Genomic DNA, 16,206 nt, shown 5'->3' with positions numbered 1-16,206 from the left:
CGCACCGGAGCCGGATCGGACCTGAACCGTACGGTTCCTGTCCGGATCCGGTCCGGTTGCATACGGTTTCCGTGCGGTATGAACACGGTTGCGGTCCGGATCCGGATTCTAAAAGAGATAACAACCTGTATAAAAACAAAAAAAAATGTTGGGGTCTGGGAGGTCAGCAGAAGGGGGACCTGTGGAATCAGGCCCTCCGCTGTTTAGCACTCACCTCCACCTCCAACATGCTGCCAACATCTCCAGCTCGTGCTGCTCCACTCCAAAATGGTTGCCCATGTGTCCCCGATACAATATCGCCGCAACAATCCTCATGGGAAGTGGGGTAGAACATCCGGATTTTTTGCCAGTGTGTTGTGCGCTCTCCGGTTCTCATTGGTTTCCATTGGCCGGATGGTGCAGTCCGGCTCCGCCCCGGATACGGCTGCCGGAGGAGCCGGACCAAAAAATAGCGCATGTTGGAACGGACACCGGAGTCCGGATCCGGTCCGGCTCCGGTCCGGACGAAACGGACACATGTGAACCCTGGCATAGACTTACATTGCTATGCCGTGCGTCCGTTTCGTCCGGCCAGCATGCGGTGCGGCTCCGGCACGGCTATTCCGGATAGCCACCGCTAATGTGAACCGGGCCTACCCAGACAAAGCGTTTCAGAAAGTGTCCTTTGTCAATGGGAGAGGCAGAAGAGCAACTGAAGAGAGGCGGTCATCGCTGCTTTGCCGCCTCTCTTTAGTTGCTCTTCTGCCTCTCCCATTGACAAAGGACACTTTCCGATTTACACTGACTTTGATGTCAGCATTAACCAGCATCTTTCTGTTAGTAGCTGCAGCAGTCTGCTATTTACTCTTTGTCCATTTGTGTGCATTGATTGCATATATACTAATGTTTACATGCTGCTCCTATAAGGATTGCTGGATTCTTATGTGTATTTGTATATATGTTTCATTGTATCCTATCACATGTTTTTGATTGTATATTGTCAGTCTAAATTTTCTAATACAATTCCCTTTTTGCATTTTGAACATGGTGTGCGTGTTTTTATAATATCCTATTGATTGTCTTTTTATCACAGCACCCAATATTAGTATTACTATTGTGACTATTGAGCTCTTTGTATGGTGTGCATGCTTATGTGTTGATATTATCCACCAAATCAACCACATCGGCCTGAGATTTCCCAGCATCTCAGATTCAACCAATTTCTGCCCAAAATCAGTCAAATCGTCAATTGGACATGCTTGTGGCGGCATCGATTTTCACCCAATCCGATAGTAATTATCAAAACAGTTGGTTGATCGCCGAGACAACAGATTTATGGCCACCTTAATTCCCCAAGACTCTAACCCCCCCCCCCCCCCCCCCCACACACACACACACACACACACACACACACATACACACACACACACTTATGTCCATAGAGGTACTGTTCCTTCAGAAGAGGGACAGTTGGGAGCTATAATGGTGTGAAAGCAGACAGAGGTTTTTTTTTCTATGGACCCTGCAGGCAAGCCTCTGCTCTGCATCTTGCTGTGTACATTTACCAGCTTACCCATCCTCTAATTGCTCCATAATTGCACCTTTATTTCTCTTAGCCAGCCTAATGTTTCACATTGCCTTATACAAAAACCTGAATGCTGCAGGCATTGTACCAGCCCTAAATCATTAAATGAGAGGCAGCCTGGGGGGAAATCTCCCCCTTTCCCCCCTGGCCAGTCCTCCTCTGGCTATGGGGCACTATGATCTCTAGCTACACCACTGTCCACACCCTTTCATTACCTACCCCTGTTGACCCTCACAGTCTGGAGGCCCATCACGCAAGAGTCATAAAACAAGTGCTAACATTGTAATCTTCACACCCATAACAAGTGTAACCACAAAAACACCTGATCTGAAGGATGGACTCCTTTATCTGAGGAAGTGAAGTAATAGTTAGGGCCTCCTTACAGCTCTGGGACTCCCTGTGGTCTTATGGGCTGCCCCCTTGGCTACAGGTACTCTTTAGCAATATAGGGTATCGGTTGTCAGCACAGAGCTCCAGGCGAGACAGAACAGCCTCTCTGGGAGCTTCTGGCTAATAATATTGTTTTCCGATAGCAATGGATGTCTGGCAGCAGACTGCAGGTGTACGGCAGTGAAAATCAACACTTGGCATAAGAACAAGAGGCAACCTTAATCAGAAGAGTATTAATCTACTTCAGCATTATGGTGCTCTAATCTGTATTGGGAACAAGGCAGCAATAGTATAAAACTGGTACTCTTTGTTTTTAAAGTCAATTAAAACCATATCCAAAGCTTGTGCAATCGATATTAATTACATTGCGATGGCACAAAGATGGCCGGCCATTATTTCATGCGTCACTTGTGTGGATGGCAGCCAGAGCCATCGGAAGGTCAATGCATCACAGTCAGAAATATAACAGCTTTACAATAATTCGGGAAGGCCAATCTGATAAATGATAGGGACTCGTGAAGAAGCCAAGAACTTTCAAGCCCCTGTCCAGCTTAAGTTTTTATTAAAGTAATCGGCCTGACCAAGCTGCATCCCCCTTCCATGCCCAGCCAGGATATAGGAATTGGGGACTGGGGGGCTACATCTCATACAACTCTCCAACGGGAGTATATGGATTGGAGTGGGGGGGGGGGGGGGCAATGGAAGAGAGAGAGATTGGATAGCAGGCTCTGGTAGTTTTCATATGAGAGCCTTCTTGCAACTGAGGGATGAGAAGGACCTGTGACAGTCACATGACTGCTCCTCTTTCTTTCTTTAAGGGAACCCGAGTCAAGTAAAATTGTTGAAAATAACCACAAGATGTACCGGTACCTGCAAATGAATATTACATACTTACCTCACCGTCAGTTCCTCTCAGGAGCTCACCATTTTTTTCTTACAACGAAGCCTTCCAGTTCTGACAAGATTTTGTCAGAACTGAAATATATCAGTTGCTGTCAGTTATAACTGAAAGCACAACTGAGGAGCAAGGTAATGTCCATGTTTCCTTATGGCTTACATAGGCAATATATCAATTTAACTGTGTGGTGACCAGGAAGCTGTTATAAAGTAATGGCTATTTCAAAGAGGAGGATGGAGAATTCCATTGATCACAGTGGACAAACGGGACGCAGGAGAGGAGAAAGAGATTGATGAGTAGACTAGGCAGGAGGTAAGTATGACGTGTGTGTGTGTTTATTTTGACTTTTAAATTTCATTTCCGGTTTGCTTTAGTCAAGGTATCTAGCAGATTTTGTAGTCCATGACAGTTATGTGGATAAACGGTTAGTGAGGGAGGCATTAGTTTGATAAAAAGTTATGCTGGACAAAGGCTTTATGCCTGAAAATGGGGCTGTAAGATCTGGTTGATGTGCAAGTTAGGTCCTGTTCTTATATTTACTGTGGGCCGACCCAAGCCCCCCTTCATGTAGAGCACTCATTAGGGACATTCCAAAAATCTATATTAATGTCTTCTGTACATCGCCATGACTCTCAACATCTTCCAACTCTCCTTAAGCATTACTACCAGCCACCTAAGTTAACCACTTGAAGACCGTTGGCTTACACCCCCCTAGTGACCAGGCTATGTTTTACAATTTAGGCCACTGGAGCTTTAAGGGCTCGTTGCAGGGCCGTACAACTCAGCACACAAGTGTTCCCCCCCCCCCTCCCTCATTTTTGCCCACCAACAGAGATTTCTGTTGGTGGGCTCTGATCGCTCCTGGAATGTTTATTTTTTTATAAATGTTTATTTTTTAAATAAATTTCACTATTTATTTTATTTTATTTTTTTACCTGTCCTCCCTCCCCGAGCCAGCCAATGACATTGATTGGCTGTCATAGGCTTCAGCCTATGACAGCGGATTGCTTCTCTGCCTCCCAGGGGGACAACCGTGTCACACGGCTGTCCCCAGTACAGCGCTGCCGTAGATCGCAGCGCTGTACAGTGTAAATAGACGGTGGTTTCGCCATCTAACCGTCTGGGAGGCTGAAGGCGGAGCTCTGTCATTCAAGTGGAGATGCACGTGCATTGGCACGCACGATCGCCTGCAAAACATGCCCCCAGGACTTAACGCCAGTCGACGTTAGGTGGTTCTAGCGGAGCCACTGTGTTCACTCCAGTTGGCATGACGTGGTTGTTTCGAGATTAATTACACTCCTGAAGCTCACATAAGGAGTTGTATGATGTAGAAACTTAAAGTGGTGTCCATAGTAAATAAATAGAATCTCCATTTTTCTCTGCAATCCACACTTATTATGGGGTGGCTGGGCAGGCATGTGTTTGGATTTGGCTTCAGTAGTTTGGGCTACAGGATCGCATTTTAGTATTCTGTAATGTTTTGGGCCCACATGTTTTCTCTTAGGAGATAATTTTCAACTTCTTGAAAACTTCAACTTTTTAAACAACACTTTGCAATTGAAAAAGTACCATAAAGTTGGTGAAAAAGTACTATCAAAATTATTTTGAGTATGTTCTTGCTTGCTGGTAGTTTAAAAGGCATTTTATTGACAGGTTTGAAAACATCACCTAGGTGAAAACTCTGGAGAAAAAGTTAATTGCATATGGGCCATGCTGTTTCAGTCGGTGGTTTTGGAGTTCGATCCCCTGGTTGCCTAACCCTATTCTTCCCTTTCCTTCCTGAGGTTTAACCTTGACATCCCCTTTTGATGACAACCCCCTTCCTGGTAAAAATGCCATTCTTGACAGCATAATGGCACCCAATTCACTACCACATACCCCACAGCTCAAGCAGGTGGCTTAGCCAAGCCCCAGCAGCCAAATTTGGGAGAGCCTAAAGTGCATGTAAGCAGGACTCCGCTTGTGGGCATCAAGTCAAGCTAGTTTCTCTAATGTGTCTGGCGGGAAACTCCAGGGGTCAGTATATTCTCTGATCAGCGTAACTATAGGATTATTGGGACTATTGCACACAGGTAAACTACTGGCGTTATTTGCCTGAAGTTCTACTTTACCGTTCTTGTCAGTGATAAAAATCAAATGATGGTTTTTGTTCTGCTTCCAGATTGTCATATCACGTAAATCAGACCTGTAATGAATTCTTCACACTCATAAAGCAGAAATAATTCATTTCTCTCTCTCATTGTTCTGTCTTCAGCTGATCCGCAATAAAGTGAACCAGCTCTGCAAGCGGAAACCATCTCCCACCAGGAAGCCCACTGAGAACATCTCAACGCTTGTTATGGATGATATGAACGACCAGGTGAGGCTCTGCGGCGCTTATCAAAAAAGGCGCATGGAAACTTATGATGGGAACACACAATACGTTTTTTCTGCACGATTCTCTCCTCAATCGATTTACCACTTGTTTCTCCGCTCGATTCTATTATCTTCCGCTCGTTTTTCCATTCACTTCTACGAGAAATTGAGCGGTAACACAATCGAGAAGGAATATCGGACATGACGGAATTTATCCATCGAACGTATTGATTGTACCGGAAAACGAAACGTGTGTCCCCAGCATTAGGCTCCCAGTAATCCTGATAGTAAAATATTGTTATTTAATACCAATATTTTAAAGTGTAAAATATCGGTACTATATATATAGAACGATGGCTAAACATAAGCCTACTCTTACACAGAACCCTCCCCCCTGACACCTAACCCTAAACTCCCCCCAACCCACAAATTACTTGCCTGACTCCTAACCCTAAACTCTCCCCACACACAAACTTCCTACCTGACGCCTAACCCTAACCCCTCCCCCTGCACAAACTTCCTACCTTATGCCTACCCCCCGCATAAACTTCCTATCTGATGCCTAACCCCACACCCCGCACAAACTTCCTACCTGACGCCTAACCCCTCCCCACAAACTTTATACCTGACACCTAACCCTAACCCCTCCCCCCCGCATAGACTTCCTACCTGACACCTAACCCTACCCCCCCCCCCCCCCCCCGCACAAACTTCAGACCTGACGCCTAACCCCTCCCCCCACACAAACTTTCTGACACCTAACCCCTCCCCCCGCACAAATTTTCTACCTGACGCCTAACCCTAACGCCCCTCCATACAAACTTCCTAACTGAAGTCTAACCCTAACCCACTTCCTCCCATACAAACTTCCTACCTGACTTTACTTGCAAGAGCGTGGAGGCCGCTCTCGTGCATGAAGAGGAGCACGATGTGCAGGAGGGTCCTGGGTAGCGGTGAAGGCATGAGAAGCCTTTTGGAGGATCCAGAGGCTTCCCTCTTCTTAGGTAAGTATTTGATTTTTGAGCTGAGGTTGCCCTTGGGTTCCCTTTAAGAAGTATAAAATACCTGAAATGTGTGATGAGCAGTGCAGGCACACAACCAGCACTGCTGAGCTGGACCCCTCCTACGCAGAAATAGAAGTGTGACCAAACTGGAGGGGGCATGGCCAGGTTGCCACTCATCCCCATAAGAATTAACAATAGTGTGTAGCCAGTGGCGTAACAATAGGGGCTGCAGGCCTTGCAGGGGCCCCGACCAGGGCCGTTTTGGGGGTCAGGAGGGTTTGCAGCATGAAGGGAGAGCATTGGTCACCTACATTGGCAGGGAGGGGGGCCACTCCCCCTCACCCTCGGGCACTCCCCTCAGCGCTTTCCCTCCTGCATTAATAGTTGGCATCAGCGGCGGGCAGGATCACAGGCATACCTCCATGCGTTCCACGCGCCGTTCCTCTCTCTAAGCGTCTGACGCTACTTCCTGTTTATCAGGAAGTAGCGTGTGGCACTTAGAGATCGGACCTCCGCGTTGGAACACATGGATGTATGCTTGTGTTCCTGCCCGCCGCTGATGCCAACTATTAATGCAGGAGGGAAAGCGCTGAGGGGAGAGCCCGAGGTGAGGGGGGAGTGGCCCTCCCCCCCGATGTAGGGGACCAATGCTCTCCCCTCATGCTGCGACCCCTCCTGCCCCCCAAAACAGCCCTGAGCGGGTTGGGTGGAGGCCCATCCAAATTTTCGCAGGGGGGCCCAGTGATTTCTAGTTACGCCCCTGTGTGTAGCATGGGCAACAGTGAGGTGGAGGATAGTTTTGGCGACAGGACTATCAGGGGATGATGCCTGTCTGGCCAGACACCAAAACAGTGCTGCCGCAGGGGTCACATGTCTGCATCCCGTACTGACGGGTTTCAGGTAATTTGTGCTTTTTATAAAACTTTTAATGTGATCCTATTACATCAGCAGTAGGGGTAGTCGGGCATAAAAAATAAAAACTAGAGAGAGGATCTAAAAATAACACAAAGTGAGAAGAACATGGAAGAAGCCATTGGTCGTGTCCTTGTGAAAATTCTACTTGTCTGACTTTTGTTCTGACCTGCAGCCCCCATAGATATCCATAGACACTATGAATTGTTTTACAATGTTCATTTATAAATTATTTAGTCAGTGTTTGCTCACTGTCAAATCTTTTCTGTCACTGATTTATCACAGGCGGCAACATCTTTAGTGCTGGCAGGTGTGTGGAAGGTTCTAAAGTCAGTAGAAAAGATCTCTAGTCTCCCAGAATGCTTGGGGGGTGGAGAATTCGGCATAATAAACAGCCTAGGCTAAGCCTCAGTGAGAGGGCGGTGCTACATACCAATATATAGCTATAGGAAGTTTCTAATGCTGATTCTGAAACCAAGCTAATTATTATTATTATTATTACTATTATTGAATTATAAAGCGCCAACATATTCCGTGGCGCTGTACAAAGTAAGAAGACAAACATGGGGTACAAAATAATACAGACAATGGTATACACCAAATATACTAAATACAGAGTTGGAACAAAATACAGAATTGGTAATAAGAGTGACAAAATTAATAAGAATAAATGAGTAACAAATTCCAAGACACAAAAGGGTGAGAGAGCCTTGCCCTTGTGAGCTTACAATCTAAAGAATCTTCCAATCTAATATAATATTGAACATATTAACCACTTCGCGTCCCTGGTCATTTTCACAATTCAGCTCAGTTCTGATTACTTTGGCAATAACTTTATCAATAACTATCACCACTAAATGATCTATATATTGTTTTGTTCAGGACAAATTAGGCTTTTTGTGGCTGGTAGTTGTTTTCAGTAGGTACCTTATTTTCTATGCATTTTAAAATGAAAATAGGGAAAAAGTGAAAAAAATAGATAGTTTATTCACTTTCATACATTATAGCTTTAATGTAAACAGTCCTATTGTACATTAAACACTCACATTTTATTTGTCTATATCTCCTGTTTATTAAAACAGTTCTTTTGTTTTGACAATGTATTAGTAACACATTGTATACACTACCTAATAGTTACATTTGTCTGCTCCTAAATGTTTATTTTTCCACTTGTTAATTCATTAGGCTTGCCATTGAATTCCCTAGGGGAAGGAGAGTGCTTTTCTTTCATTCTGTTATGCTGGGAATACACGTTTCGTTTTTGCCTTCGTTTTAGCCTTCGTTTCGATTGTGCCTTTTGTCCTTTTCGTTCCCGAAATAATCGACCGTACGGTTAATATCACCACCCACGGTTTCGTTTTTTTTTTCGATTCTGATGGTTTCGTTTTTCCAATGATCGAAGGCTGCAAAGAAACGAAACGAAAATCCCTTTTTACAGGGACGGACTAACATAAACGAACATATAATCGATCTGAACAGCCATCAAGCCTACCAATGGCTCGATTAGATGGATAAAGAGAGATAATATCAAACATGTTCGATCACTAGTCGTTCGTTTTTGGGGTCTATTAATCGAAACTATAATGAGATTATGACTATTTTCACATACGTTTTCAACACTCGATTCGTTTACTGAACGAATCGAAGGCTAAAACGAAGGCAAAAACGAAACGTGTATTCCTAGCATAACAGCTGTATAGCATTTTTATCAGTTCAGAGATAACAAAACAGTGTTATCTAGGATTTTGTAGGGAAGAGAGTGCAGAGACTTATTTTAACATCCTGGAGCTTCAATGGGTTAATGGTGGGCTATATTTTGTTATGGTGCCTCTTTAAAAAGCCTGAATTCATTGGATAATAAGTTTATTAATCTCATTGAGATGTCCTCTGGTACAAATCAGGGTTATTTCCGGGTCCAAATGTCCCAAACCTGGGATTATCCCAGAACTCAGAAATAGGTGACAACTTTGCATTCAGCTCCTTTTTATCCCTCTTGTTCACTGTAGAGCTCCACTGAGGTCCATGGGAGGCATCCAGAAGGAGCTTATGCCACAACAATGCTACCGAACCATCATCGGCACTACACACACCATGGGGTATTCGAGGACTTTGCCTGCTAGAAGCAAAAATGGTGTGGTCATATGCGCCAGAACCAAATTCGTCCCTTCGTTGAGGCAAGAACTTTGTGTGTAAATCTTCTGCCTCCAACTGACTTATTAACGCCACCAACATTTGGATTGGCTGGATTTTTTTAAGGACACCCCTAGTGCAAGACCTTATGAAGCCTATGGAGAGGGTGAACTTTAGTAACTGAAGATGTCTGCAAAACCTCATTTCCCTTCTGTTTCTCAAGTCAACTGGAAGTCCACTTTCTGCACTGCAAGATATGGGTTGTCACGCAATCTCTACCACTGTCCATAGATATGCCTTTGTCATTGTTTTCAGTTAATTGTCTGCTTCTTCCATAGAGGCACAAATAAAATATCAAGAACTAGAAGACAGCTTGACATGTATTCAAACGAAAACCAGATTGACTATTGAGAGATTATTTGGGAGTACTACTATGGTTGGCAGATACACTTATCAATCAGCACAGTCAACAAGTCATTTGGTGTTTATATAATATTTTGCTTGTTTCAAAGGGTGCTTCATATGCAGCACTGGACAAGTCCACAGGCACAATGACGATAATATATATAACTCATCCTTCAAAGCACAGTTCACCAACTCGGTATATTGCCAAACCAATACAGGACAGGATGGAACTACAGCTTTCTTGTTGCATTGTCTATCAGACTAAGATCTCTCAGTCTAGAATGTGCTCTTGGTTTGTAGGACTGTCTGGTAAGACCCATAGGAATCCAGCATGGTCCATCAATTCTTGAGTGCCTTTCATGCTTTAACACTCATGGACTTGCGCTATAAGTCATCTTCTGGTTCACAACAACTTACCATATGGTTTTGTAAACTTTGTGCATTTTCAGCTTGTTCGACTAGGGAGGCCCATTAACCACCAGTACACAAAAAGGCTACTATTAATAGCGAGCAGGAGAAAGCTAAGGCCCTTGGTGTCTAGAAACCACAAGAGGATAAGTATGGTAAGCATCTGTGTTATAATTCAGGTCTGCAGGGCTAGCCATAGAAGGAAAATGGGAAGTGGAGACTTTTTTTAAGAGAAACAAGAAAAGTGGACCTCTGAGGTGTAGGAGATCAGTAAAGACCTAAGCACTAGTAGTGTTGCTAGAGAAGGCACTTTTACGTCCACAGTACAATGAGAACGTCCTAAATGACTCACACAAGCAATAAGGAGATCTGTTCATTCAGTAGAACTAGATGTCCTGTTGTGGTAGCAAAAATAGCAAAGGAATAAAAGTTTAAGAAAAGTTGAAGAACAGCTTTGGACCAAGGAGACGTCAGAACAGGAACAGAACTGTAGACATGAGATCTCTTCACAGTGATAATAATTAAGCCCACTATGACAGTTTATTTTAGGATGTATGTATATTCCAGTTACCGTTAATATTAACTGTAGGAGGGAAAGAAAGGTCCACACATCACAGGCAGAGACGTTTGTAGATGGGTCAGTCCAAAGATGAGACGTGAGAGGACATAAAACCAAATATAGAAAGAACAGGAGATATAAAGTATTGTAATGAAAGCATTGAGTAAAGTGGTCTTCTGGTAAATACATAAGGAAAGTAAGGGGCTCTTGAGCTATCATACCAGCAGAGGTCAGTGGAGTGGTCGCACACAGAGTTATTTATGATAAGCATTCACTTCTTGTGGTGTAGAGAAGTTACAACTAGAACAATGGGAAGTCAGTGCAGGAGTTGCATGGAGAAGACAATTTGATGGCGCTTCAATACAAACAAAGGTGAAGTCCATATTACCAGCTTATTTTCTGCCTCTGTGTGTGGGACAACATCTAGAGCTCCGAAAGGAGACACCAGATGCTCTAAACATCTCTCCAGAACATCAAGTGGTTCCAACATGAACAAATATACTTTACACACGTAGCTAGGGTTGAAATTTGAGGAATACATTTTATTGGCTACAAGCAAATTAAATCTTGGTATCGCCTCATACTTTTTTTTGTTCTGTTACTCTAGCCTCTAATAACCCCAAAACGTCAACACCTATAGAAAATAGCTTCCTTGAAGATGTATTGAAACATGTTGCTATATTCATCAATCACGGCATCGTTATTTATTTAAAAATATCATCTTTATCAATGTATAAGAATTATTTATATATTTATATTTTTGGGTGGACTTGGCCAGTCCTCATTTAGAGGAATTTATATGAAAAAAAAATTAAGATGTTAATATGTTATTTCTGTTCTGGACCTTCTAGTAGTGTCTGGATAAGTCAGATACGTCGAAAGGATTGAATGCTAAACCAGATGTGGTCCAGAGCAAACAATTCATGGTAACCAATCATAGCATGTCCTAGGACATTATGTATTTTTGATGTAGTGTCCATGTAAACAGCAGATGGTACTTGCCCTAAACACTCACATTCCTTTTAAAGGGGTTGTGGCAGGCTCAATGAATGTTGGTAAAATTTGACAGCCCAAGCTAAGACAGACTGGCTTCTCTCCACAGCGTATAATGCATTGTGCTGAAGGGGCTGGGATATGAGAAGAACCCAGAATGGTATGCCGATCCTACAGCTACTCACTGGTGCTCCCAAGTAACTCACTTTTCTTGCTGCATCCTACTCTATGACTGTTACATTTCATCAAGGAAAACAGGATGTAAGTCCAGTGTCTGCCAGGTGTGGAAGCCAATGTAAACAATGTAAAAAAGAGCTCTTTTCTGTAAAACGCATATCACTTGCTGTATTGTTAAATATTTAGCATTCTCCTGAGAGTGTTTTTATATTTGCCTACACAACCTCTTTAAGAGAGCGCAGAGCACACTTTTAGTGCATAATAAAGTCATAGGTTAATTTACAATTGGTCATGAGGCAGTCTTTCTCGGGGGTGTATCTGTCTGTTCATGTTATGACTGGGGCTAAAACAAAGATTTGTTTTAATCGTACAATATTTTAATGTTACAACTATAAAATAAAAAGTATTTTTAAGTGTTAACTGTCTTTGTTTCATTATTGTGTAATGATTGTATGTCTATTTCTTGGTCTCTATGTGTGTCATCTTTTTTCCTCTCTCTCTCTTTCTCTCTCTCTCTCTCTCTCTGTCTCTCTCAAATTTAAAATCAAAAAGTGTTATTGGCGTGACCAAGATATATTCAGGCATTGCCAAAGCACGGAAAAATGGGAACATGAAAGGAGCTGAGTCCTGGAGTGGGGAGGTGGTTCATTTACGCTTCTTTCTGTGTCTGTGTCATACCGTGACATAAAGTCAGAATCAGAATCATTTATTTCGCCAAGCATGACAGGATCACGCCTGGAATTGGGTTTGGCACATACAGAGCTCAACATCTACAAGGATATGAAAAATAGTGTACTAAACAAGAGGCATACATGATAAAGCATTTAACAAGATACAACAGATAGCATTTAGCAATATACAACAGAAAGTGGAGGCAGGCTATGAGGGCTCGGCCCATAAGTCCCAAGCACGTCTGCGAACCTAAGAAGGATGGGGTGGAGGTGAGACGTGGGTGGAGTTCAGGAGATTGACTGCTGAAGGGAAAAAAGTGTTCCTATGCCTCGTGGTCCTGGTGGGGATGACCCGGAATCTTCGCCCTGAACGCAGGCGACTGAAGTAGCAGTGGCCCGGGTGTGAGGGGTCCATGGCTATCTTCAGCGCCCTAGTGTGTAGTCTCGAGTTGTAGAGTAGATCAAGTGGAGGGAGGGGTTTCCCGATGATTCTCTCTGCTGATCTAATGACCCTCTGGAGTTTTTGTCTGTCGCTGACGGAGGAACCAGCGTGCCAGACCAGGATGGAAGAGCAGAGTATAGATTCTGTGGTGGCAGAGTAGAATCTTGTGAGGACCTGATGGGGCATGCCAAACTTTTTCAGCTGACAGAGGAAGAAGAGTCTTTTCTGGGCCTTTGCCACGGTGGAGCTGGTGTTAGCCTTCCATCTCAGGTCGTTTGAGATGTTGGTGCCCAGGAGGCGGACGCAGGGAACTATCGCCACTTCAGTTCCACCAATGTGGATTGGTGGTGCATTGATTGTCACTGTGGATTCCTGTTCTCTCAGTAGAATGTAGATTTTTTTCCCATCCTCTAAGGAGTGAAGGTCTGGCATTACGTCCATCAATTTCTTAAAGTAGGTGTCCCTGGTTGCAGTATATTTGGAGCCGTGCAGCTGGAAGTGATTCTCATCCTCGAGGGTCTTCTGCTCACGGTGTTGGCATAGTCTCTTCTGGATTTGTATGTCTGTCTGTCTGTCTGTCTCCCAGACTCAATTTCCCAGGATTTGCCTCTCTTTAGGGTTGTGGAGGTTTTTTTTTTAAGAATGGGGACAATTTATATTCTCTCTGTAGGGAATGGTATATGGTTAGCTTCTATTTCACTCCGTTTCTTCAAATATTCCTCTTTGCTCTTGACTGTGATGTGTTTTATCTGGGCTCTTGTTAGGACCTGTCAATATAGATTTGGGTGAGCATGGAGCTGAACACTTCTTTCAGGGCACATGGCTTTTCCTGGTGTCCATTGTGTATCAAGGCTTCTCTGTAGGTGGACCCAGTAGGACAGCACTCTCTCCTGCATCTCAAGCAGTAATGGGAATCTACCCAGCTCAGCTCAGCACGCAATGTTTGAGGTACTCCGATGTACAAAAAATAGGTGCTTGCAAAATTACAGGTATAATATTTCAGTTGGGCTAGATTACCATTTTAAACTGGGTAGCTTATGGGGCCCCATACTTCACTTCCGTAGAGTAGGATCGGGAGGATGACAGTAGTTTGAGGTGGTATAGTTCTTTACTGATGGCATAGAATGTTCCTTCATGCTTTTGGCTTTTCAGGCCTCTGTGGCTGGCTTAAGGCCTCCAGACTGTTTGATTTCCAGACCAATGTAGGTATATTTGTCAGTTCTGTTGAGCATACAGCCATTGAGGATGGGCTCTGAGCTAGCTTTGTGTTTTTCTTCTGGAACAGCATAGAGCATTGCCACAGGAAACATATTGAACAAGCTTTGCCACACAAGTATAAAGAGACCCAGTGCTGGAAAAGTTTGCTGTGAGACAATACAAGGAAGCCCTTGGATTATCCAGAGGCTTCTCTCTACTGAAGTAAGTATCTTTCATATTCTTTCTCACTTCAAGATTGCTTAAATGAATGTGGTGACTTTGGTTTAGGACTATGATAGGAGAATGCTTGAGGGATATGACCAGTGGCATAACTACAATTCATGATGCCCCCCAGCGAAACTCCCATGGGGTCTTCCAGTATTCACACCCCTTCATTTCCTCCCCTCAGTACCCTTCACAGCCTGGGGGCCCATCTCACAAGGGTCATAAAGCAAGTTTGGCCATCATGATCTTCACACCCATAACAATTGTAGACACAAAAACGCCTGATGTGAAGTCTAGTCCCCTGTATCGGCGGAAGGGAAGGTTGGTATTTGGTATATCTCTGCCGCTCCCCCTCCTGTGATTGCAGGAGCTTCTACACGCTAATTATGCTCCTGGATATGACTTAGAAGGCTGAATATACTTGGAAATATATTATTACCTATTTGGCTATGAAAATGGGGCCTTAGCTTTAAAGTGTACAACATGTGACATAATAAAATAAACATAGGTTCATACAGCATTAGTCCTGTTAATACATTGTCTGAGGTCTCCTTTTTTGCATTGCAAAGGTTAAGATAATAAATAAACAGTGCTTTTATGTGCGCAAGGCAATGAAACAGCAGTCAATTTCAGTTCAGGCTCTCTTGAAAAGTAAACAGAAGTCAGAACACTTTTGTTTGACAGAAATAATACTCATAAGACAGTGCTGAAAAGTAGTGACAAGCCGTAATTTCACATTTTAGTACGGTAATTACAACACAAAATTTGCAATTACGACCCCAAATTGTAATTCGTAATGATCAGAAAATTCTGAATTCGTAATTTGGTGTTGTAATTTCACGTTAAATCGTAATTTTTTATTTCATGATACTTGTAATTTCATATTTTTTTGTAAAGCAAGAAAATTACATGAAATTATGAGTAACACCCATTCATAATGTCGAGTTTTACACGGAAATGCGTCCTGAAAAATACTCGTAATTACTACAATTTTAGTACCGTAATTTACCGTGAATAAGATGACTGGGCGTATAAGATGACCCCCAACTTTTCCAGTAAAAATATAGAGTTTGGGATATACTCTCCGTATAAGACTACCCCTCTTCCAACTCACACCAAATCAAAATTAAAAAAACATATACTGGTGCTATGTATGAACAGATACTGGTTCTGTACTGTATGTGGTACCCAGTATATAACAGTATACAGGGGATTGACTGGATTGGTCAACCCTCCCTCTCCCTAAGCAGATTGGTCATAAATAATTATCTGTCTCCAAGCGGATTGGGCAGCTTTCCCTGTTTATCAGAGCAGTATGAAACAATAGATTCCGCTGAGCCCATAAAACACGCCTCTTTCACCCGACTTGCCCGCCCATTTATCCTATTTACCGCCTTCTCTACCTCTCAGATCTCGCACATGTGGTAACAGGATAAGGCAGGCCAGACAGGTGGAAGAGGCATGTTTTATGGGCACAACGCAATCTCTTTCATACCCTGGGTGTCCTAGACATTAGCACGTGGGTGGTGAGCCCCCCCCCCCCCCCCCAACCCCCTCCAGCATATGCAGAGACCGCCAAATCTCCAGCACCTGGTAATTACACATCAGTATGTCGCGTGCACGCATCGTGTATCTGCATCGCGTATCACCCGGCATCAATGACACCCGGCGTATAAGACAACCCCCGACTTTTCAGAAGATTTTCAAGGGTTAAAAAGTAGTCTTTCGTGCCAGAATATACAGTAATTACAAAAATTAGATCACGAAAACAATCGTGATTACAAAAACAAAAAAAATTGTGTATGGTTGTAGTTCTACTAAATTTCACGTAATTTTCTGTGATTACGATTTTTTCCATTAATTAGCCCATTTTGAT

At 43.4% G+C, this 16,206-nt stretch overlaps 1 protein-coding gene across 10 annotated transcripts in view; it reads left to right on the top strand.

Moving 5' to 3' along the window:
• The window catches only part of ASIC4 (acid sensing ion channel subunit family member 4), a 949,912-nt gene extending 935,638 nt beyond the window's left edge, over positions 1-14,274 (top strand). For 8 of the 10 annotated variants that reach the window (XM_068246014.1, XM_068246013.1, XM_068246015.1 and 5 more), the window contains 2 exons: positions 5,107-5,211; positions 9,130-12,215. In XM_068246014.1, the coding sequence (XP_068102115.1) occupies positions 5,107-5,211; positions 9,130-9,243 (219 nt within the window). In that variant the 3' untranslated portion in view covers positions 9,244-12,215. Of the gene's footprint in view, positions 1-5,106; positions 5,212-9,129; positions 12,216-14,193 lie in introns of those variants that run through there. The other 2 variants (XM_068246012.1, XM_068246011.1) reach the window with 2 other exon arrangements.
• Positions 14,275-16,206: the final 1,932 nt, after the last annotated feature.

Source organism: Hyperolius riggenbachi, chromosome 7, assembly GCF_040937935.1.
Source record: "Hyperolius riggenbachi isolate aHypRig1 chromosome 7, aHypRig1.pri, whole genome shotgun sequence".
NCBI classification, from domain to species: Eukaryota; Metazoa; Chordata; class Amphibia; order Anura; family Hyperoliidae; genus Hyperolius; species Hyperolius riggenbachi.
Note: the sequence above shows the minus strand (reverse complement) of the source record. Positions and strands in the feature narration are given on the sequence as shown.